Source organism: Sarcophilus harrisii, chromosome 2, assembly GCF_902635505.1.
Source record: "Sarcophilus harrisii chromosome 2, mSarHar1.11, whole genome shotgun sequence".
NCBI classification, from domain to species: domain Eukaryota; kingdom Metazoa; phylum Chordata; class Mammalia; order Dasyuromorphia; family Dasyuridae; genus Sarcophilus; species Sarcophilus harrisii.
This window is the reverse complement of record NC_045427.1, coordinates 651,773,242-651,796,656: the sequence shown is the minus strand read 5'-3', so window position 1 is coordinate 651,796,656 and position 23,415 is coordinate 651,773,242. Positions and strand designations below refer to the sequence as shown.

Below are 23,415 nucleotides of genomic sequence, written 5' to 3'. Positions count from 1 at the left end.
AGAGATTCTTCATTTTGGGGTCTGTGAACTTTTTCAATACCTTGATAAGTACTTCAATAAAAATTATTTCTCTTGCTATGTATTTGACACATTTAAAAATATTTTTTTCTGAGAAGAGATCTCTAGGCTTCATCAGATTTCTAAAGGGGAGCTTGGCACGAGCAAGGTGAAAGAATTGTCTAAAAAATAAGGTATTCCCTTTGTTTTGGTAATAATTACTGAAATCACTTTTGTTGAGGATCATGCTAAGTGTGGAAACCTAGAGAGCCTATAAAAAGGTCAGAGGTAACTGCACCAATGGGATGGGTTGGTTCTCCAGTCCCACCACAGCTGCAAATCACAGAACATTAGAGAGATAAAGAAATGTTTTATTATTTTTATATTTATCTTACTCTTTGAAGTAGAGCTAATAGGCCCAAGGAAAGACATAACCCAAAGAGTCAGACATATCTATCTGGAGGTCATTCTCACTGACTCAGATGTTGCTTGAGGAAAAATGTATGCTTTTAAAAAAATAATAATAATCTTAGAAATATATATTCTGTGTAGAGATTAAATAAATCAAAGAGAGAAAAAAAATACAAACTGTCTCTCAGTCTCCTTGGATCCTTATTGCCTTCTCACATGACATGATCTATTCTGCTGGTCAGAATTAGATTTCAGCAATCACTAGTAGATGACTCCCATGACAACCTTATAGCTGCTCCTACATCTAGTTCCACACTAACTCTTACAAAGTTAAAAACCTGAATGTTTTGACTATTTCACTGAGAGGATATAAGGCTGACAGGACAGCCCCCCTGCAAACCTAACTAATGTGATCTTGGGATAAAGTTTAATCAATTCTGTTTGATTCTGGGTGAGGAGGAATCAAAGATCTTTTTGGAATAGCATATTTATGCATCCTAATTTTTGATTAGTCAAGGGGTATAAGCCAATCTATGGTCTAACAGATGGGAAATAGTCCTATTTTTTAATTTATGGAATAAAATAAACTTTTACATAACAAATATAGCAAAAAGATGCTTATATGCATTATATTTTATATAATGACAAATGTACTATTCACAACTTACTATTTCTTTCAAATGTACAATAAAAGTATCATGTGAATTTCTTTTTTAATAATAGTTTTTACTTTCAAAATATATGCAAAGATAGTTTTCAACATTTACCTTTGCAAAACCTTGTGTTTCATATTTTTTCCTCTCTGCCTTCCCCTCACTCTCTCCACTAGACAGCAAGTAATCCAGGATAGGTTAAACATGTACAATTCTTCAGTTCATATTTCCACATGTGTCATGAGGCCTAAGAAAAATCAGATCAAAGGGGGAGGGGAAATGAAAAAAGAAAAAAAACAAGCAAATACCAACAAAAAAGATGAAAAAACTATGTTGTGATCCACATTCAGTCTCCACAGTTCTTTTTCTGGATGCAAATGGCTCTCTCTATTACAAGTCTATTAGAATTGGTCTGAATCCTCTCATTGTTGAAAAGAGCCACATCCATCAGAATTGATCATTGCATAATCTTCTTGTTGCTGTGTATAATGTTCTCTTGATTCTACTCACTTCACTTCATATCATTTCATGTAAGTCTTTCCAGGCATTTCTGAAATCATCCTACTGATCATTTCTTATAGAACAATAATATTCCATAACATTTATATACCTTAACTTATTTAGCCATTTTCTAACTGATGGGCATCCACTCACTTTCCAGTTTTTTACCACTATGAAAAGGGCTGCCACAAACATTTTTGCACATGTGAGTCCCTTTCCCTTTTTGTGATCTCTTTGGGATATAAGCCCAGTAGAGACACTGCTGGATCAAAGGGTATGCACAGTTTGACAGCCCTTTGAGCATAGTTCCAAATTACTCTACAGAATGGTTGGATCATTTCACAACTCCACCAACAATGCACTAGGGTCCCAGTTTTTCCACATTCCCTCCTACATTTATCATTATCTTTTCCTATCACTTTAGCCAATCATGTAGGTGTAAAATAGTACTTCAGAATTGTCTTAATTTGCATCTCTCTAAACAAGAGTGATTTAGGGAATTTTTTTTATATGACTATCAATGGCTTTAATTTATTCATCTAAAAATGTTCTGTTCATATTTTTTGATCATTTGTCAATTGGGTAATGACTTGTAGTCTTATAAATTTGACTCAATTCTTTATACATCTTTAACAGTATCACTGGCTGTAAAAAAAATTCCCCAGCTTTCTGCTTCCCTCCTTATTTTGGCTGCATTGGTTTTGTTTGTATAAATCTTTCCAAGTTGACGTAATGAAATTATCCATTTTGTATTTCATAATGTTCTTTAGTTCTTTGGCTCTTCTTCATAGATCTGACAGGTATGTTATCCCTAGCTCTACTAATCTGTTTATAGTATCATCCTTTATGTCTAAATTGTGAACCCATTTTGACCTTATCTTGGTATAGGGTGTTGGACGTTGGTTAATGCCTAGTTTCTGCTATACTATTTTCCAGTTTCCCCAGCAATTTTTGTTAAATAGTGAGCTCTTATTCTAGAAGCTGGAAACTTTAAATTTATCAAATTACAAAATTACTATAGTCATTGATTACTGTGTCTTATGTACCTAACCTATTCCACTGATCCACCACTCTATTTCTTAGTACCAAATGGTTTTGATGAATGACACTTTAAAATCCAGTTTTAGGTCTGGTATAGCTAAGCCACCTTCCTTTGCATTTTTTTTTCATTAATTCCCTTGATATTCTTAACCTTTTGTTCTTCCAGATGAATTTTGTTATCTTTTTCTAGCTCTATAAAGTGATTTTTGGGGGCAATATGATTGGTATGGCACTGAATAGGTAGATTAATTTAGGTAGAATTGTCATTTTTATTATATTAGTTTGGGCTATCATAAGCGATTGATATTTTCCCCATAGTTTAGATCTAACTTTATTTGTATGAAAAATGTTTTGCAATTGTGTTCATATAGCTCCTGGCTTTGTCTTGACAGGTAGAATCCCAAATACTTCATATTATCTACAGTTATTTCAAGTAGGATTTCTCTATGTTACTGCTGGGCTTTATTGGTATCATAAAGAAATACTTATGATTTGTGTGGATTTATTTTATGTCCTGCAACTTTGCTAAAGTTGTTAATTGTTTCTAGAAGTTTTTAAATTGATGCTCTAGGATTCTCTAAATATACCATCAAATTACCTGCCAAGAATGATAGTTTTGTTTTTTCATTGTCTACTCTAATTCCTTCCATTTTTTCCCTCTTATTGCCAAAGCTTACATTTCTAGTACATTATTGAATATAGCATTGTTTTACCCTTGATCTTATTGGAAATGCTTTTTGCTTAACCCCATTACATATTATGCTTACTAATGGTTTTTGGATAGAATAGATGATAGTTATAATTTTAAGGAAACCTTTATTTATTTCTATGCTCTCTAGTGTTTTTATCTTAAGGTTCTCCTTCAAGGATTCGTCCTTTTTCTTCTCCTGCCCACCCTTTCCTTCCATCTTCCCTCCTCTTTATCCCATTCCCATTAATTTACCTTATAACCCCCCTCAGTGTATTCCCTCACCTTCTTATTTCTTAATAAATTTGAAACATTTTTATACCCTCTTTCATGAGGTACAACTTGGGGAGGTAGGAAATTACTTGTAAAGAATTCACAAGCTCAGGCCATCTTCAAGTCAAGGGGCAAGTGTTTATTATAGTGCTCTAACAAATGGGGTAAGTTCTCCAGCAGAACTCATTATTTAAAAGAGGAAAAGTATGCTAACTATGCCAATTGTGTGTCAGTAAATCAATTGGTGGTAATGGTCATCCTATTTATACAAGATACCCTCATAAGTTAATGTCTATAGCATAATCTCTAGATTGTATGAGGTAACTGTGGGTGTCAATACAGGATAGTTCTGTTTGTAGAAGATAATTCTATCAGCACAAGATAATTCAACAGGATCAGTTTATTTATTGAAGCTCAAATACTGGGTTACTGCCAGGTACATGGTATTTTATTGGAGTTTATCTACCCCATAATTCCTACATATAAAGTATAAACAGTTTGTCCTTATTGAGTCCCTAAAATTAATCTTTGATTTTTACCTGATATTTTTCTTGGAACTTATATGTCAAATTTTCTTTTTTGCCACAAAATTCTGAAAGTCTGACAGACTTTGTTGAATATCTTTTTTTTCATTCAGGATTATACTTAACTTTTCTGGGTATAATGTTTTTGGCTGCAACCCTATTTTTATTTTTGCTTTTTTGATATATAATGTTCCAAGATTTATGGTATTTTAAATGTGATCACTGCTAGGTCTTGTATGATTCTAACTGCAGCTCCTCCATCATATTTGAATTGTTTTTTTCTTGCTACTCTTAATGTCTTCTCCTTGATCTGGAGATTTTAGAATTTTGTTTCATTCATTACCTAGAACCTGACCATATCAAGAACCTGAACAAACATGCCCCCATTAAACTGACATACAATACTGATGAACTCCAAGCAATCAAATTTTGAGAGAATTTTCTATAAGTCCTCATGACTTATGTCATGAGGATTGTGAATCCTTTACAAGTAATCACAGTATCAAAGGCCTTGGTGGGATCTACAAATGTTAGGTATACACCTACTGTGATCCTGGAATTTCTCCTGAAGTTGTTGGGCAGCAAACACCACTTCAATCATTCCTCGGCCCCTTTTGAAGCCATGCTGACTCTCAGGTGGGTCACAATCTCCTTAGCTAGGAAGAGATTGGCTTCAATCTGAGGTAAACAGTCAATGACTTAAGCATTGATTCATGACAGTCTGTTGAGAACACTATGGAAATGTTCTGCCCATTTTTCTAGGAATGATCAGTATGATTCCATTAGCACCAAGTAGTTGAGAAGCATCATAGGTCTTTGGCCCATAAATAAGCTTTGAGGCTTTACAAAAGCCCTTTGGATTACTATTGCCAGCATAAAACTAAATTTCATCTGCCTTCTTCTTGAGCCAAGAATCTTGTATCTCCCTGAACTCCACTTGTACTTTTGATGGAATTAAATGCTGCCATCTTAAAAGATAGATGAACTATCCTGCTGGCACACCTGTGGTGTTCTCATTTTTCATTTAACAACTTCTGAATTTCTCCATCATTTTCATCCCACCAGTCTTGATGTTTGTGAGAGTTCAGATGAGCAAATGCAGTGCTGTACACCAAATCTCTGAAAGCTGCCCACTCCTTTTCTGCTCCACTGTTTCCATCTCTGCATTGACTCAACTTTCCCTCCAAGTTAGCAACAAACTGTTCGCACTCAGAAAAGTGCACTAATATATTAACATAAATTCTTCTGGCAGTCTTTTTGCTTTGGGGATGACACTTTTGTTGAAAGGGAATATTTAGCTTGGAGACCACAAGTCTATGATCAGTCCAACACTCTAAACCATACCTTCACAGCAAACTTAGGTATATCCACAAAGTTTTGTTTCATTTAGATAAATGGAGTGCTGGTGATGAGAAGGTCATGAGATGCACAAGTCTTCAATACTAAATGACCATTGCTGTTGCTGTTTGCAACACCATTCCTCCCAAGGACTCCCTGCTGTGTCTGGTAGTCTGAGCCTACTCTAACATAAAATTCACCCCAAAATTATAAGCTTGTCCTCTTTTGGCACATTGATGACAAGGGTCTTCATAAAATTTTTCTTTGGACTCATCAGGGTTCATCATGGTTGGAATAGATACTGATGATGGTGGTATGAAATTTTCCCACAAGTGGCCATCACGTTGTCATGAGCCTATCATTCACTCCCTTTGGTAGGTATAGAAGTTTGTTGACTAGATTAGTTTTGATTGAAAAACCTATACCAGTTTCATGGTATAGCATGTTATACCATATGTGTGTATATATATATATGATATATATTAATGAACATATTATGTATGTAATATACAATATATAACTAATATAAAATAATATATTAAATATATAATATGTGCATATTATATATATAATACCACATATATATATATATGGTATAGCATAGTATACCAGTTTTCCCACTCATTGTGGCTACTTCAGAAAAACGTGTAATTTTTTTTTCTGATTTCAGTAAGCTAGTTTTCATCTGCCATCTTTGTTTCACTCACGGCTGCTGTTTGGATGTGACACCTGCTTTAGTTTTTTCACAAGGCTAGTCATCTTTAAGGTCTATTCAGTAGACCTTATTTTGTGTTATCTATATTTGTGCACATATTCCATGTATTCATGGTGAGTGGAATCAATTTTGCAGAAGTTTTTGTACATTTTTTGTGTGTTTTCACCACCCTCCCTACTATGATAATCCGGCCAGGGTTGAGTAAGCAGACCATTTTTAGGGTATCTTTTCTAATCTCTTCTTCACATCAGGATGGCACAAGGTATGATCCTTAAAAGATTGCTCAGATACCCAGAAGGTACTTCCTTTGAGAAACTGATCCCATGTGCAGGGTTGTAACTATAGCTTCCAGTGCATTCACACCTATTATTTCATCACTTGTCTATTGCCACAGGACTTTGAGATAAGTAGAAATGGTAAAAGAGATGCCTTTTGATTCATGGGTAAATTGGATTGAAGTGAGGCAGAGTTGCACAAATTCACTGACCTCTTCCAGAATTATCACAGTCCAATGACAAGACAGAGTGAAGATGATTGGCGATGACTCAAGATACAGCAGATAATCATGGCATCTACAATCTAACCAAGCTCTAAGCACACTACAATGCTCACTGAAGCTGCCTTCATGGCCATTGTTCTCAGCCACTCATTCCACCAGGAGAAGTCTTCACATGCTTGGGCTAGACACCCCTCCTAACTCCCTAACAGAGTTTTAGACTGATTACACAACTTGGTTCAGCCTTTCTGTCGAAATGGTTCACTGGGATGTGGCCACTGGGCATGTTACAGTTTTTAGAGTTACAGGTGAAAATGAGGAGGATTGATTGGGTGGACACCAAGAACAGAAAACTGCTCTGAAGAGGACTGAACAGGCTTCCCATCAGGGTACCTGCACCCCAGCAGAGCAAATATATTTACATAAATCTTAGCACGAGGTGCCAAGATGGGGGAGAAAATGCAGTAAGTTGCCTGAGTTGTCACTGATTTCTCCAGGAACAACTTTAAGTCACATCTCAAAATGAATTCTGGAATGACAGAACCCACAAAAAGTGGAATAAAACGTTTTCTAAGCCCAAGATAACTTAGAAGGACTGTAGGGAATGCACCTGAGTAAAAGGAGAGCATAAATAGGTAGTACCAGGTAAAGCCAGGGGAAGGTTCCTATCTTGAAAAAGTCCCATTCTTAGGCATGCGTAGTTCTAACCCATCTGAACTCTTCAGAAATTTTAAGATTTGGCAAATGATTGAAAATGGAGGATGCTGACAAATCCAACGAGTCCAAGATAATATAATCCCCAGGTGATAAACCTGAAGGCTTGAACAACAGTGATGCTTTAGCAGAAACAGGGACATTTGGAAAGAGGGGAGGGTCAAGTGAAAAAGATAATGAGTTCAAATGCAGAAATGTCGTTTAAAATGTCTATTGGACATTAAGTATTAAGTGTTTAAGATGCAGTTGGATATGTGGGACTGAAGGTCACAGATAAACTGAGGCTAAATGGAAAAGGAGGAGGTAAAAAAAAAGAAGTTTCTAAGTCCTTTTCTCTTCACTATTTATACTCTCAGTATTTATCAATTTTCATCAACTACCATCTTTATTCATATGACTGAAAGACTGAAAGAATACATATATGTATTATATATAGACTATATGTATGTTTATTATAGCTGTATATGCATAGATGTAATTATATATCAATATTTACATATCACTACAGTGTATATTTGTATCTATATAAATACATAAAGATGTGTGCATACACATATAGACATATATGGGTATATATGTCTATATATGTCTATATGGGTATATATATATATATATATATATATATATACATACATATAATACATAAATTTTTGTATCAATACCCAGGCATTTCATGGTATAAAAAGCCATCTTTGTAGCACAAAGTTTTCCTTAGTGGTGCCACTTGGTTGTGAATCTTGAAACAGCACAATACCTGAAAAACTAAGATTGAGGGTAACCCACAGAGTAGTGGAGAGATTTTCTGACATTCTTCCTTCCTGGTTCTCTTCCTATGTGTGATCCACAGATTTCATTCTCCTTTGCTGGATCTTCATCTGCATCACACACACAATCATGGGTGTTTTCCAAGTGTCTGTTCTGGGTCCTTTTATCTTCTTCCTCTATGTTATTTCTCTTGATGATCTGACTCATGAATTCAATTATCATCTCTAGGCACATGATTCTCAGATCTCTGTCTAGAAATAACTTCTTTCCTGACTTCTAGTCTCGTCTCTTCAATTGCTTATTGGACATCTAGAATTAAATGTCATGTAGACATCTTAAACTCAACATGTCCAAAAATAGAACTCGTCTTCCACTCTTCCTCTCTGCTCCAAAATATCCTTCTCTTTCCAGCTTTCCTGTTACAAGTAAGAGCACCAAGTCTCCTAGACTTAGGGGATCATCTTCGACTCCTCCTATCATTCCCCAAATTCAATTGTTTGCAAAATCCTTTTGATTTTATCTTCATTCCTCACTTTTTCCTTCTTCTCCCCTTGGAAATTGCCATCACTCTAGTGTTGGTCTTTACCTCTTTGCGTTTGGGCCATTGATTCAACTTTATCCCCTTGAGTCCATCCTCTACTTAGCTGTGAAGGTCAGACTCTGTCACCCATCCATTCAGTCAACTCCAGTGGCTCACTATCAACTCTAGGAGCAAGTGCAAAATGCTCTATTTTCTTTCAAAGCCCTTCATGGCCTTTCTTCCTCCTCTCTCTCCAGTCTTCTTATACATTAGTTGACTCCATAGACTCTGCTATCCACTGGCCTCCTGGCTAGACTTGCCCAAGATGATTCATTTCCTGACTGTGTGAATGCTCTCTTAGCTCTTCTCCATTTCCTAGCTTCCCTGGTTTCCTTCAAGTCCCAGAGAAAACCCACTTTTCCCAATTCCCCCTTAAAGCTAGTGCTTTCCATCTGTTGATTATTTCCAATTTATCAGAGAATATAGATTAGTATTTATGCATATATCTACCTTGTGTGTATATGATTATTTGATAAGGTTATTTGCTATACTGCATATGTACATATGTGAATATATGTATATGCACACACATATGTGCTTGTGTACACACACAATTGTTTGCATGTCTCCCCAGTAGACCAGAATTAAAAATAGGGATTGTTTTTGCTTTTCTTTTTTTATTCTTAGCATTTAGACAGTGTTCATTATATAGTAGGTGCTTAATAAATGTTTGTTATCTTCATGCAGCAATAAAGACTTAGACTGTGGAATAATTCTAGCAATAACCTATGTGCAAGAAGAATGAGGGATGAAGAATAAACATAAGGCAGTCAAAAAGATGAGATTGATAGAAAATGCGAGCACTGCTCAGAAACCTGTAGAATGCCAAAAGACTTTTAAGAAGGTATTAGATACATTGGATAAATGCTTTGGGAAGGACTTCTATGAGAATACGGATGAAAGGGACCGATTTCTCTGCCCTTGTTGGGTATGGCAGTTATTTCTTATACACCTTTGCACTTTGCCAGTATGTCCCATCATCCTTCACCCAACACCCCTAAATAAACATTCTTTCCTGAAAAAGTTTTAGAGATTCTCTAGCCTATAGAAGCTGTGAATAGTTGGCAAAAATTACTTCAGAGAAACTATTGAATTCATCATGAAGTTGGTTTTAATTGCCATAAGACAAATGTGTTTACAATAATCTTTATTTTCAGAGTCTATGACTAAATCACCAAGTTAATCATCTGTAGTCTAGGCCATTATTAGGAAGGAGTGAATAGAGAAATCAAGAGACCCTTGTCCCAAAAGATAGGAAAAGGAAGCTACCAATCAGATGATCCTTTAATCTAAATTCTCATAGTGATTAAGTATAGCAATGATTTCAGAGTAAACATGAAAATATGCTTCATTTCCCCACAAAAAATCAACATGATTGTAAGAAGGAATAAGTTTTTGATGAATGACATTTGGCAGTTGAGATATCAACTGTATGACATCTTTAGACCTGGAAAGCAAATCCTTTTCACCAAACCAAATAGCCGTCGGTACTTTCACTTTGCTCATATCATAAGGTGGAGGAGTGGACTAAATGAAAAGAAGAAACAAAGATATATCAAATCCAGGTGAGATCTGCTCAGGAGCCTTCCTCCCCAGAACAGGGACAAAGATCCCTGCCACTGAATCAAGTGGTGAGAATGTCCTCTTTATGCTCTCCCTCCTTTCCATCTCTCCTCAAAGAGAAAGATGAAAGGGAAGGCAGAAGATCATTGGGAAGGGGAGATGATGGAGAACTGTCTTCTGGGGGAGGAGTTCCCTTTCTTCTGTCCCAGAGCTCAGCAAGATGGTGGAGTGTGAGACATGTGAGTGAGCAAGAATGTCTCCTCATGGGCTTGGGCATGCAGCGAGAACATGGCCTTCTTTGGGTAAAAGCAAAAACTTCAACATTCATTTTCTAAAAGGCTGCAGAGAGCCTTCATTCCCAGCCTTTCTGGCATTTGGTCCCCCTGTTGTTTGCACAGCAAAAGCTGGCATCCTTGCCTTCTCTCTCTTTTTTTAAAAGTAGGGGGTCTTAACCTGGACACAAGAATCAAAGTTGTTCACTGCCCTGTCGCCTGAGAAATTGGACCAGGGCTTCTTTCTTCACGTGCCTGCATGGCATTCCCCCGTGACTGGAATGCCCTGTCTCTTCAGCTGTCCCCCCAGAATCCTGAGCTTCTCAATCTCAGCTTCTTCCTGATGCTTCCACTTGTCAATGCCCTGCCCTTTTCCATGTCATTGTGTACACTTTCTTTGTTTACAGCAAATTCTAACAAGAGAATGGAAGCTCCTTAATAGCAAGAACTAATAAATATTGGTTGGATTGTGAGAAAACAAGCAATTTCATAAGTAAAAGAAGGGCAGGCACGTCTGTCTGACCAAAGGCCTGGGAGTTGGAAGAGTTACTTCAGTCCAATTTGCAAACCAAGAATGGCAACATAATCTTGTTGTATGGAGCAACATGGCATCCAGGAGGCAGTGGATATTGTCCTCTTGCCAGGTCATCCCAGGAGTGCGGGCTTTGGCTTTAGGTGCCATATTTCAAGAAGAACTTTAAAAACCTGGAGAGTCAGGATGGGAAGGATCTGAAGATCACATGGAAACTGAACCAGGTACATATGGTCAGTCCCACAAAAGGGAATAGGTGAGACCTCTAGATACATTAGAAAGGTCCAAACTATTCTTATGAACTGAAGAGGATGCAGGATTCTATTGATGAAGGTGTGTGAAAGATCTCTGCCATCACTGACCTTGGAGATCTGACTCAGAGTCAGATTTCAGAAGGTAAGACTCTCTTGCTTTGTTCACTCACCAATTATTAGAGAGAAAGAAAATGATAAAAGTGGCCAAGCCTTCAGACTTCCAACAATCTCACCCATGTACCAGGACTGTCTCTGACCCATGTGAGCCTTTTGTGTTACATTTAGAGGTCAACCTGGATGGCTTGGAAATGGCTTTGAACAGAAAAGTGATGCTTCCAGAGCCCGTTACTCTTCTGTGGATTTTGTATAAACATGCCTGCAGACATGTATACATGTATGGACTTGTGTCTGTATGTGTATATGTCCATGTTTATGTGCGTGTGAGTATACTGCTGGTGAATAAATTTTCTTTACCCAAGATCGTCTGCATATTCTCTGCCATTTTCAACATTAGGAGTTTAAATGCCTTAGGTAGGGCCCCAGAGGCAACACATATGTGGGATTTTAACCCTGATCTTCCTGCTTCTGAAGTCAACTCTCTGTCCATCATCCAAGGGGAAAAGATTTATTAATGGATTAAAAGAAATAGTATAGCCCTAAAGCATTAGAAGTAGAATGATGGCCCTTTGAGGCTTCAAACAGAGAATGAGTGACCAGCATTTCCTAACAGCAAAGTTCAGCAGGACCTAAAGAATTATCATCTCATCTTAATCATTGAGTTAGAGGCCATAATGCCTAGTGGGTCAGAAACCTCAAACTACACTGAAGTGGGAAGTATGCTACCAGAGCCAGTCAATCCACATGGTTTGTCTCCATAAACAGTCTGCTCTTGGGGTGGCTGGGGACCAGGATTCATATATTCCCTGTCTGTTCATGATCTTTGAGATTCCAGAGGTAGTCCACGGGGAATCTCCATCAATCCAGGGAGGTTTCTGGGAAGAGGACAACATCAGAGACTCCTGATGGACACATCGGGGCCAGAGCTCCTAAGAACATAGTGCCAACTTTGCCAAGAGACCGAGTGTGGATAGAGCCTTCAGGGTTCTCCTTTTTCTCAAGTCGTATCGGAAATAATCTTACCCGATTATAGTGCTTCATATTCAGATCAGGATTCCCCCAGTCATAAGCTTCGAATCTCTTTGAAAGAATAGTCTGAAATAAAGGTCAAAATAGATGATCAAGCACAAATCCCCGGGGCCATAAGTAACCTTGGGCATAATGTGGGCTGGATTACTGCTGTTACAGATAATAATGCCAACTAGTCATCTCAGAGTCCTTGGTGATCCTCCCAATATTCCTTGGAGGTAGATATTATAGCTCATACTGTTCTTATTCTGGGGGTGAGGAAAGTGATTCTCATAAGGCTTAAGTAACTTTCTCCTTGCCAAATAGCTAGTGAGTACAGGGATGGGATCTGAAGTGAAGTCTTCTTGACCCCAGGCCTAGTTCTGTCTAGCATAATTGCTGCCCCCTAGACTTCCCAGAGGCTAAATGACTAACTTAAAACCCCAATCATGGCAGCTACATATAGACAGTGGAATGTTCCCCTTGAAGTTGTGGATTCTCCACCTTGCTGAAAGTCTAAGGGAGAGAATTCATTGAAAGAAAGACTGTGGTCCTGCTAACTCGGTCACCAGTCATCTTTGATAAAATCTGCCAGTTAAGAGGACATGGCCCTCCACCCAGAGTGAATGCCCTGATCTATGATTAGCCCTCTCCTATAATTGGTCAGTGTTCTGAAACCCATCTCTTTGGATTCTATTTCTCAGTTCCTTATGTGCCAGTAAGATGTGGGACTAAATCAAGTTCCTAGAGGACACCTGTGCTGGTGGCAGCACAAATTAGTAAGAAATAAAAACCATTTGGGAGGAGATTTGGGAAGATATCTTAGGGACACAGTGATATTAAAAGAATGGAAATATTCTTGGACAATTCTAGAGGCAATCAAGAGGACATGAATAAATAATGATTTATGTTACTAAATTCTCTTTTTTTTTTTTTTGAGAACTAGCCATACATGTGTTGTGTATCCTTCATGCAAGTCTTCTGAAGGTTCATGTCATGAATATGACTGGTACCTGAGAAAGACCATGCAAAGTGAATCCATTTTCACAGAGACTAACATTCCATAATAAAAAGTGAAAAAGATTTGATAGAGACTTTATCTTGAAAAATATAGTAAAAATTGTTTAAAAGAAGTTGTTTTCTTATTATATTTACAAAATTTAAGTTATAATTGGTACTTATAAAGATCTAATATGTGCTAATTCTTTAAGCAGAAGTGAATAGTGTTTTATTTGGGGAGGGAATATTACATTTTCTGAAAGAACATAAAGATATGGCATCCTTCATATCATATTTGACAGGATCATAAAACAAGTAAATAATAATAATAAAAAAAAAGCATCCAGAGATCCATTAATTTTCTCCAAGACCTTTCTGAATTCTTTGGTGTTCAAATCATTCTCACCTGTGGACAATCACTGAGAGGCAACATGAGAAAGATGTTAGGGTTAAGCTGGAAAGAAGTTTGAGAGGAGGACTAAAATGGCTGATTCATTGGGGGATATGTTTGCATTATGGCAACTTTTCCTTTTCCACCCAACCTCATGTGGAACAAGCATGAACAGGAAACAGGAGAACAGAATGATACCTCTGACAGGGGCTTGGTGACCCTGACACGGCTTCTTAGTAAGTCTACATTGGTAGAGGAAGTTTTCCTGACAGACTTCCCCACAGGAGAAATCATCGGCCTATAGTGCCCTACCAAAAGCACACAGCCTCATAACTCTGGGCTTGGATAACGTTGAGTGAGAACAAAGAACAGACTCCTTTCTGCTACAAATTCCATTTTCCCCCCCCTGTTTTATAATTACCTGAAAGGTACAAGCCTACAGACACCTTAAATGGTATCTGAGATGTAGATGTTCCTGTCCTTTTGACCTCTTCTGGGCTCTTCTGGGGTTCCCTCTTCCTTGGATTTCTGGTGGGATGAGGGGGTATAGAAGCATGGGAGCTAGATTTTATTTAGGATACTGAGTGGTACTTTTCACAACTCAATTGTGAAAATCTGTGTTCAGTAAATTATTTTGGAATCAAATTTGAAAAGTTATACCTGTAAGAAATGCCGTATGTCTTGAACAGAGGAACCTCCTGGGTTTTGTGAAAAATATATATCAGTGCGACTCTGGAAAAAAAAAGATATAAAGAAATATTTTTTTTCAAAATTAGTTTCCTTTCATGACTGATGGCCTTTGGGCAGAACTTGACTAGAGTATTTTGGGGCTAATGAATTGGGTTTTTGTGTCAATGGAGAACTTTCTGTTCAGCAGATGGAGAGAAGTCTTTCTGTAATTGAATTGGAGATGTGCTAATGTCTGTCTGCCAAGAGCCAATATGTTACAAATAGTGAGGACCTGAGAGGCAACCTAAATCAGAACAGAAATTTCTGCCATCCACTCTACAAGCATTTATGAAAATCCTTCCATGCAAGTAGCAGGCAGAATGGATCAGACTTTTTACCTGATGAAATATGGGGGCAAAGAGTGAAGAATTAAGACCGACTCCCATGGTGGGACTGGATTGGAAGGTGCTGGCACCCTGCAAGTGCTTTAGGAGGAAACATGATGCACTCTGTTTTGAACATATGTTTGATATGAATATCAGGTATCCAGTTGGAGACATCTAGTAGCCAATTGGAGAAACGCAATAGAGATAGAGGATACAGGTATGAATCTGTAGGTTCTTTGCACGTAAAGAATAGTTAACTCAATAGCAACTAAGATCACCAAGATAGAGGAAAGAGAAGGCCCAGGACCAAGATCTGGAATATGAAAAGGGTCAGTCTGACTGACAGGAAGTGAACCCCCACCCCAGCAGTCCAAAAAAAAACCAAAACAAAACCCAGAAAGCATCCAGAAGGAGAGGTAGATCAGCAGGGTCACTCATGGAAAAGGACCGAGAAAAGCTATTGAGCAAAAGGCAGTTTCAGTGAAGTGTTTGAGAAAGAATCCAGACTATATCAAAGGAGTTAAAAAGTGAGTGGCAACTGAGAAAGTATAGACAGTTCTTTCTAGTTTAGTTATTTAAAAAAAAAAAAAAGAAATGGAAAAGAAGACCTTCCAGGGATGATAGAAGGGATTTAATATCATGGACTATTCTGTTAATTGTATGTTTTGTGTGTGTGTGTGTGTGTGTGTGTGTGTGTGTGTGTGTTATGGCTACTTACTTTGTTGAACTTTATGGTATTAAATCCAACTAAAGACAGAAGCAAGTCATCACAAATTGTGGAAAAGATGGCATGGTTGCACAGATCTCTGCCAATGAAGCGGACTAAAAAGTTGTTTGGTAAGAATTCCTTTTCTCCAAACAAGATCTGCAAAAAGGTGGGTTAGAGAAAGATATCAGTAAAAATAGCGGGGCTCAGTCCCCTCTCAGATGTACAACAGCAATGGGTTTCTGTTGGAATCTTTACAAACTGTTAAGCCATTAGAGTTGATAGAGACAATAATTATCTAATTTGGCATGGTTCAATATGATTGATTTGATCTTAGGAGATATTTTGGGCCAGAACTTGAAACAAGGTCCTAAGTACAACTGATAGAAACGATGCTTGTGTTCACACCTTTAGAGAGCTCATAGAAGCAAGAAATATTTAAGTACTCATTGGAGTTCACACGTTTGGGAGATTTCAGGGTTTAGAAAGAGATATCAGAATTCACACCTCCCTTGAAGTTCTTGGGACCAGAGAGCACTCTGGGAATAACCCATAATCCCTCTCTTTCAGAGGAGGAGTTAACCTTTGGGAGATCATATATATAAAGGAAGCTCTTAGAGCTTCAGGAGAGTTACTTGGGAACATTGACTGGGATCAGAGAGGAGCACTCTGGGAGGAAGCCCACAAGCCTTCTCTCTGAGGCAAGAGAGATTCATTGCATGTTCCACTTTGGTGTTGGCTGGAGGCTGAAGAAAGGAGAGGCAAAGGACAAAGCTGCAAGACCTCTTAGAACCAAGCAGAAAGATAGGCCTCTAAGAAAACTAGCCGGGCTATATTGAAGGACACAATAAAAGATCTGAACTTTTATCAGCTGGCTGCAATTTTGGGTGATTATTTACTTTCAACTGAAACTAAGGCTGCCTCCAGAAAACCTCCCCCGATAAACCCGCTTTCTCCCAGAGAGAACCATCTCATATTATTATTATTTTAAAGAATAAAAAACACCCACAGGTTTCTCAGGAATTGAGACAGTTTAGCAGAAATGATCTGCCATAGAGGCCCCTACTCATCACCCTCAAGCCCTGGCCAGTGTCCACTCCTGCAGCACCTCAAGGAGAAATGGCACAGAAAAACTCCCCAAATGCTCTGCTCTTCTGGCAAGAAGCCCATGATGTCCAGGGGTGTGAGATCCAGCTTTAATTACTGGGGCCACACTGATTGAAGAAAATGTACACCATTGGGCTTCCTCCCCAGCCCACCCAGGCAGGTTCTGTGAGCCTGGGATACAGGAGGCTTCCTGAGGGACAGGCTCCTTCAAAGGAAGAGCTACACATTTATAGCTCTTTTGTGAATCACAAGTGAAAAATAGATGTTTTTAGAATCGGACAGTAAGGCGATTGTCCTAAGACTATGGTCTACTATTTTTGAATGAACATCCTCTTGCACTGATCCCCCACCTCGGATGGACAGTGAATGGGATCCAAAAGTAGAGGAAAATGGAACTGGTTTTTAAAAAAAATCACCAAATTAAGACAGAGATGTTTGCTGTGCTCTTAGGAAAAGAAGACTTAACAGAGAGATGAAAGAAAGGCATCAAGAGAAAAGAACAGGAAACCAGCTAATGTCTCCAGCAAGATTCAAAAAGGCACAAAACAGGGGCAGATGGAACTCTCACAGGGGAAAGAAACAGGAAACTCTTCAGAAAAGATTATGTGGCACTTTTGGCCAAATTGGCTGATGGAACAAGACAAAAACTGAACTATGACACTGGCCCAAATGATGATAAAAATACCTGCAAGAGTGACTTCTTCCACTTGAGAACCAGCCTCAAAATCAGAAAGAGAACCAAAGAACAATAGGAAGGAGCCCCCTGTGCTTTTAGCTTCCAAGGATGAATGGAGATTGGCCAGAGGCCCTTCTGACCTACCATGCTCTGCATCCTGAGACAGCAAGTGTGAAGGGCCAACCCAGAAATCTATAGCAATGGCCGTGGAAGCCACCAGAGCAGGGCCTGGCAGTGTTCAGGCTGGGACAACCCAACAGACAACCTCTGCTCCTCAAAGGGCCATGAGGCTCTAAGCCCAAGGCTCAGGCAAGACCTCTGGTGCCCCTGGGTCTTGATCTCAGGAGATGCTGAGGATTCTTTCCCTGGGGCCCTCTTTTTTCTGCCCCCCATGGTTTATACCTATTTGAAGTACTATTTACCTTAAACAGTGTCTTAGGAATATATGCCAAGAAAGTGGTGGGACCATGTATATCATTAAGAATGGAAACTGGAGCCAATGCAAAATTTATCTTGATCCTTTTAGATACTCTGGGGTTGGTTGACATTGCTACAAAGCCTAAAAGAGAAAAGACAATTAAGTGCCATCCCTTCCTCCTCATCCCACTGCCACCAGCGCAAGCCTCGTCATCTCCTGCCTGGATTACGCCAGCTGTCTCCTAGACAGTCTCCCCCACTCCAATCTCTCCTCCTACTTGTTGAGGATCAAGCCAAGGTCACTCCAATAGGAATCTCCTCCAAATCGAAACCAGGTTTAATGTCCACTTAAATTGGTCTGATTTGCAGGGAATATAAATGAGGGAGACAAATGACAATTAAAGGGCTGCAATGGGAAGTCTGGCACATTTGGGCAGAAGCAACATAAATGAGAACTCTCCAAGAAGTTCTCACGGTCAGCTTTCAGGGCACGGCTTTGGAATTGGCTCTGAAAGGGCCCAGCTCCTAGTTAAATTCTCTCACCAGGCACTGGCCACTGATGGGCAGCCATTGGCTGCCCCACGTTTGGTCAGAAGGCATTTGTAAACTCTCTATCTCTGCCTGAATAAGTCGTAAGGATTCCCTCTCAGCCCAATTATCTATCAGGCCACATCTTTAAGATACTCCATGACATTACTGAGTATAAGCAGAAACCCTCTGAGAAGAATCCTCACCGTTATAAAGCACCCAGAAGGACTGGAATGAAAAAATCCTTTCTGTGTTATGGATGGGGGAGAGAGACAGGATTCTGAAAGGTGAGGGTGTGCAGGGGTTACTCAGCCACTGTAGCTAGCATCTCAGGAAGGATGTGAACCAGGGTCCAGTTCTCCCCCCACTACATTAAGCTGCTTTGGCCCAGGAAGGACACCAGAAGCAGCTTAAACCACTTCCTCTACTTCCTAGAGGGCAGCTGAGTGCCATAGAGTATAGTGGATAGAGTAACAGGCTTCTTCCCAAGTTCAAATCTGACCTCAGACACTTACTAGCTCATCTGTAAAATAATCTGGAGAAGAAAATGGCAAACTCTATAGTCTCTCTGCCAGAGAAACCCCAAATGAGGCCATGAAGATTTGGACATGATTAAAAACAAGTGAACAACATGGTCCCATAGCCCCTCATAAGAACTCTTCCCTGATCAGCTATGCTCCTCCAAAAGGGTCCAGTTCCATCAGTACCCGAAGGCAGGCTTAGCATACCAATGGTGGTGCCTTGAGAATGTCCCACATAATGCACTTTCTTCTGCCGAGTTTTTTCCTTGATCAGGTCAAGAATGGCTGGAAGATCATATTTGGCCATTTCATCGTAACTACAGGAACAAAAGGCAAAAGAAACTAAATGAAAGAGATCAAAGATGAATCCCCACATTTAGACCCATCTCACCAGGGGTGATTTATGAACAAGAAAGAGCTCCCCTCCCTCCAGTCTCCAAGGATGTTCATGGTTGGCCAAGGAGGTGGTTCCATCACGGAGCAAGATGGATAAACCACAAACTTGTGTCTCTCTGGGGCCTACAAAATATTCAAGGAACCATAGGAGCACTTCCAACATGTGGAAAATGGTGTTTGATGGCTTCTTCTCTAAAGCATTCTGTATTGAGTTTATCTGGATTCTGGATATACTTAGATAGATATAGATATATATTGTCTGCCTTAGCAGAACATAAGTTCCCCGAGTTCAGGGGCTATTTTATTGTTTAGTATTTGTATCTTTTGCATTTAACCTAACATCTGGACCACTCATTTATTTGTGGAATGATAAGGATAAAAAGGCCATGGGATGAAAAACCTGAATGGCTTGAGTGTCATATCAGAAGAATGTCCATATAATTGAGATCACGGTTCCATTGGAACATTGATTACATAAAGAACTCCTGTAGCTAGCATTAACAGGAAAAAACGGGCTTTTAAACCAAACTTGGAGTGCTTTTTTTGTTGTTAATAATAAAAATATAATTGTTTAATATAGAGTTGTAAGCACTTTGCAATATATTATGATGGCTGAAAGATTCTCCTTATTGGTGGTGTCTGATCATTCTCTCATATATTATCTTTTTAAAAAAATTATTATTATTATAGCTTTTTATTTACAAAACATATTCATGGGTAATTTTTCAACATTGACCCTTGCAAAACCTTCTGTCCAACTTTTCCCCTTCTTCTCCCCACCCCCTCCCCCAGATGGCAGGTAGTCCAATACATGTTAAATATGTTAAAGTATTTCTCTCATATATTATCAAGGCAGATAGGTAGAACAGTAGACAGAGAGCTGGGCCTAGAGCCAGGCCATCCCAAGTTCAAACCCAGATTCTGACACTTGTTAGCTATGTGACTCTGGGCAAGTTTACCTCAGTTTCTTCAACTGTAAAATGGGGGTAATAATAGCATCTACCTGTGCATCAAATGAGATAATATTTGTTAAACTCTTAGCTCAATGCCTGGCACTTGGTAAGGACTTAATTAATTCTTGATTCCTCCCTTCATTTTATTTTCATAACAATGCTGATAAGTGAGGCACTTTTATTCCTACTTTCCAGATGAAAAACAAACAGATGATGTCCCCAAGAGTCACATGGTTAGTAATTATTTGAATTAATACTCAAGTCTTCATGATTTTAAGTCATTTCTAGATTCTCTTCCTTCTACTACCTCTTTTTAACTTTAGTCAAAAGAAAAACACGTGGTTTTGTATAAAATGGGACCCTGGAACAAACAGTATTTCAGGAAAGGAGGGTGAGAAGAAGGTGTTCCTTTCTGATCTGTTCCTTGGCTCCTATGTAGTCATGGAGTGCCCTTGAACCTCCCATCCCATGCTTATACATTCTCTCTCCTCTTCTTCCCTCCTCTCATTGTCACCCAAACCTTCTTCATTGTCACCAAACCAAAGGGTTTGGTGACAATGAAGCAGATTTGGGGAGTGGGAAGGAGAGGAGTATGGGAAAACCAATCTAGCTCTTTCTTATCCCCCCGCACATCTCTCAGCACCAAACTCTGCTCATAGAAAGCCATTTTTCTCAGTCACCACTTCTGAACCTTTATTTCTTATTTTACTTAATGAGATTCCTGCCACTCCTATTTTATTCATTTTCTTACAATCTGTTTATTTGTTTTTTAAAGACTGACAGGACATTGAATTTGTAAGATAAAAGTGAATACTATTTGTTTCCCTACCTGAAAGACCAGAATTCTTTAGAGTCTGGAGATAAACGCAGGTGTTTCCTGGACCAAACATTCCCTCGGCTGTTCCCTAGCCATACATCATAGCCAGCGTCTGCCAGGAGGAAACCCAGGTTGTTGTTTGGCAAGTTGGAAATCCAGCAGCTGGCAGTCATAAGTAAGCCATGCTGGAGATACACAACGGGCCTCTGGACTGAAAAAGAAATATGGAGAATGTTTGGTGATAGAATTTCTAACAAAATGTAAAATGTCTCAAAAAACGCCTCGAGTCCTACCCACCAATTTTTTCTAATTTCCTCAAAGCTTTTAAAGTTTTCTTTGGCTATTTCTGTGTCCACATTTCATGAATTATCTGTACAACAAGAATGATACCTGTCCTTTCTGTTCCTTCTTTGACCAGTAGGGAAAATATTCAGGAATAAAAAGGCAATACATTCAATGAAGAGGTCTCATGCAGTGATGGCCTGTGACATAAGCCTAATATCATGTTGTAGCCAGAACTCTGGATTTGGAATTATAGACCTTCAAAATTAGAAGGGACCTTAGATATCACTGAGCTCAAACCATATTCCACAAAAGACTAATCTACAGCAGAACAGACAAGGGACAATCTCTGCCCCAGTGAGAGGGAACTCATGACCTCTTCAGGCAGATCATTTCACTTCTGGATAGTTCCAAATGTTAGGGAGGTTTTCTTTGGATAACATCTATCATCTGCAACAAAATCCGACCTCTAATACCAAGAATGACCAATTGAATCCCCTTTCCTAAAAGCCATTTTATTGTAATATTACAAGCCAAGTACTATATTTCCTCGACAGAATAACTCTAAAATCAATAATTGTATCAACTGAAATTTAGGTGTCAAGGTCTTTGATCCAACCCAACCTTCCTTTATTTAAATTTAATTTTCAACATTATCATGTTGGTCAATCAACAATTTTTCAACATTAACTTTTATAATATTTTAATTTCCATTTTTTCTCCTTTCTGTTCACCCTAAGACATCAATAAATCCAATACACTACCTTCCTGTCCAGGCTGCAGTCCTGATTCTCCTTCCCCGCTTTCTCTAGCATACTCCACAAATCTCTTCACACTGGAACTTCCCGTCCTCCTGGATGTTACACGCTTTCTAAGAACCTTTCTCCAAGTATCCTCTAGCTTTTCAACATCTTCCTGAAATGTGGCATCCATAATGGATCCTTTCCTCCCTTGACCATTGAAGAGAACAGTCTCCTCTTTCACTAGTCAATAGAGAATCAAATGCTCCTCTCATTTTCCTTCAACACACAGGAAGGGCTCTTGACTCATAATAATTGACTTCATTTCAAAATTATTTCCCTGGCTCAAGTTTCTCCATGTGAAGGCAAGAGTTCCCAGGCCCAGGAGTGATAGAGATTGGAGAATTCAGCCCAATACATATTGTACCTGAATGAGGGCCATTTGTTTTTCCATGTGGAATTCTGTTAATTGTAAGTATATAACCATCTTGAGTTATAGCTTCATACTCTTCATTGGGATAGCCCCAGTGTGAAATCATCTGGCTCTATAGGAAGAAAAAGCAAATCTTTTGTTATCACTACAAAATTTCAATTCCTTTTGGCAAAGCATAGAATATAAATAACAATTACACAAATTCGTTTTGCTAGTGGACAGACTTCAAAAGATTGGAGAGCATCAATAGGCCCCTGGTCAATCTGGAAATATTTTTGCTGATACTGAAAACAACTTACCACATTCATTCGTGCTTTTGGGTTCTCAGGATGGACCTCTGTGAACCAGCAATGGGCATTCCCAGCGAGATGAAGGAAACATGCCGTACCTAAGAGCCACCACATTTTGACCTATAGGAAATAGGGACATTATGAGCGTGAGTTTTATAGAGCAAGTTTTATCCAGTTGGTTTCACAAGTTAATGTCCAGTTAGCTCCCCACTTTCTGCCTCTCACTTTGGGAATAATAATAATCTGATTGACACTACTAGGGTTTCGGGAAAGAGCTGGTCAGTTCCCCAGTAGGAGCTTTTCGGATGCTGCTTCCTTTGCTCAGTGTTCTCTAGGAGGGCTCTCTGGCCCCCTGAGCAATGATTCCAGGTTCCAGCATCTTTCCCTGTAAACCTTAGCACCCCTGCCCACTTGTCAACTTAGAACAGCATCCCACCTACCAATCTTCAGAAGGGAAATTCCTTTTCCCTACCAACCTCAGCTAGGTAATGCAATGGATAGAGTGCTGAGCCTTCAGTCAAGAAGACCTGAGTTCAAGTCCAGCCTCTGACACTTACTACCCAAGTGACCCTGGCAAGTTATTCAGCCTCTGTCTCATCTGTAAAAAAAAAAAGGGGGGGGGGAGATAATAGCATCATCCACCCAGACTGTTGTGAGGAGCA

General features: G+C 39.0%; 2 protein-coding genes across 2 annotated transcripts in view; both read right to left on the bottom strand.

The window, feature by feature from the left end:
* Positions 1-14,126, bottom strand: part of LOC100925402 (lipase member J) — a 45,484-nt gene extending 31,358 nt beyond the window's left edge. Inside the window, exon 1 of the mRNA XM_031949388.1 lies at positions 14,031-14,126. Coding sequence (XP_031805248.1) covers positions 14,031-14,126 — 96 coding nt within the window. The remainder of the gene's footprint in view (positions 1-14,030) is intronic.
* Positions 14,127-14,279: 153 nt separating this feature from the next.
* LOC100920866 (gastric triacylglycerol lipase-like) lies at positions 14,280-22,867 on the bottom strand. Its single transcript, XM_031949387.1, has 6 exons — positions 22,763-22,867; positions 22,458-22,575; positions 21,021-21,219; positions 19,050-19,159; positions 17,799-17,935; positions 14,280-14,360 (listed from the first exon to the last, which is right to left on the bottom strand). The coding sequence occupies exons 1-6, from the start codon at positions 22,865-22,867 to the stop codon at positions 14,280-14,282; spliced, it is 750 nt and encodes a 249-aa protein (XP_031805247.1).
* Between the last annotated feature and the right edge of the window lie 548 nt (positions 22,868-23,415).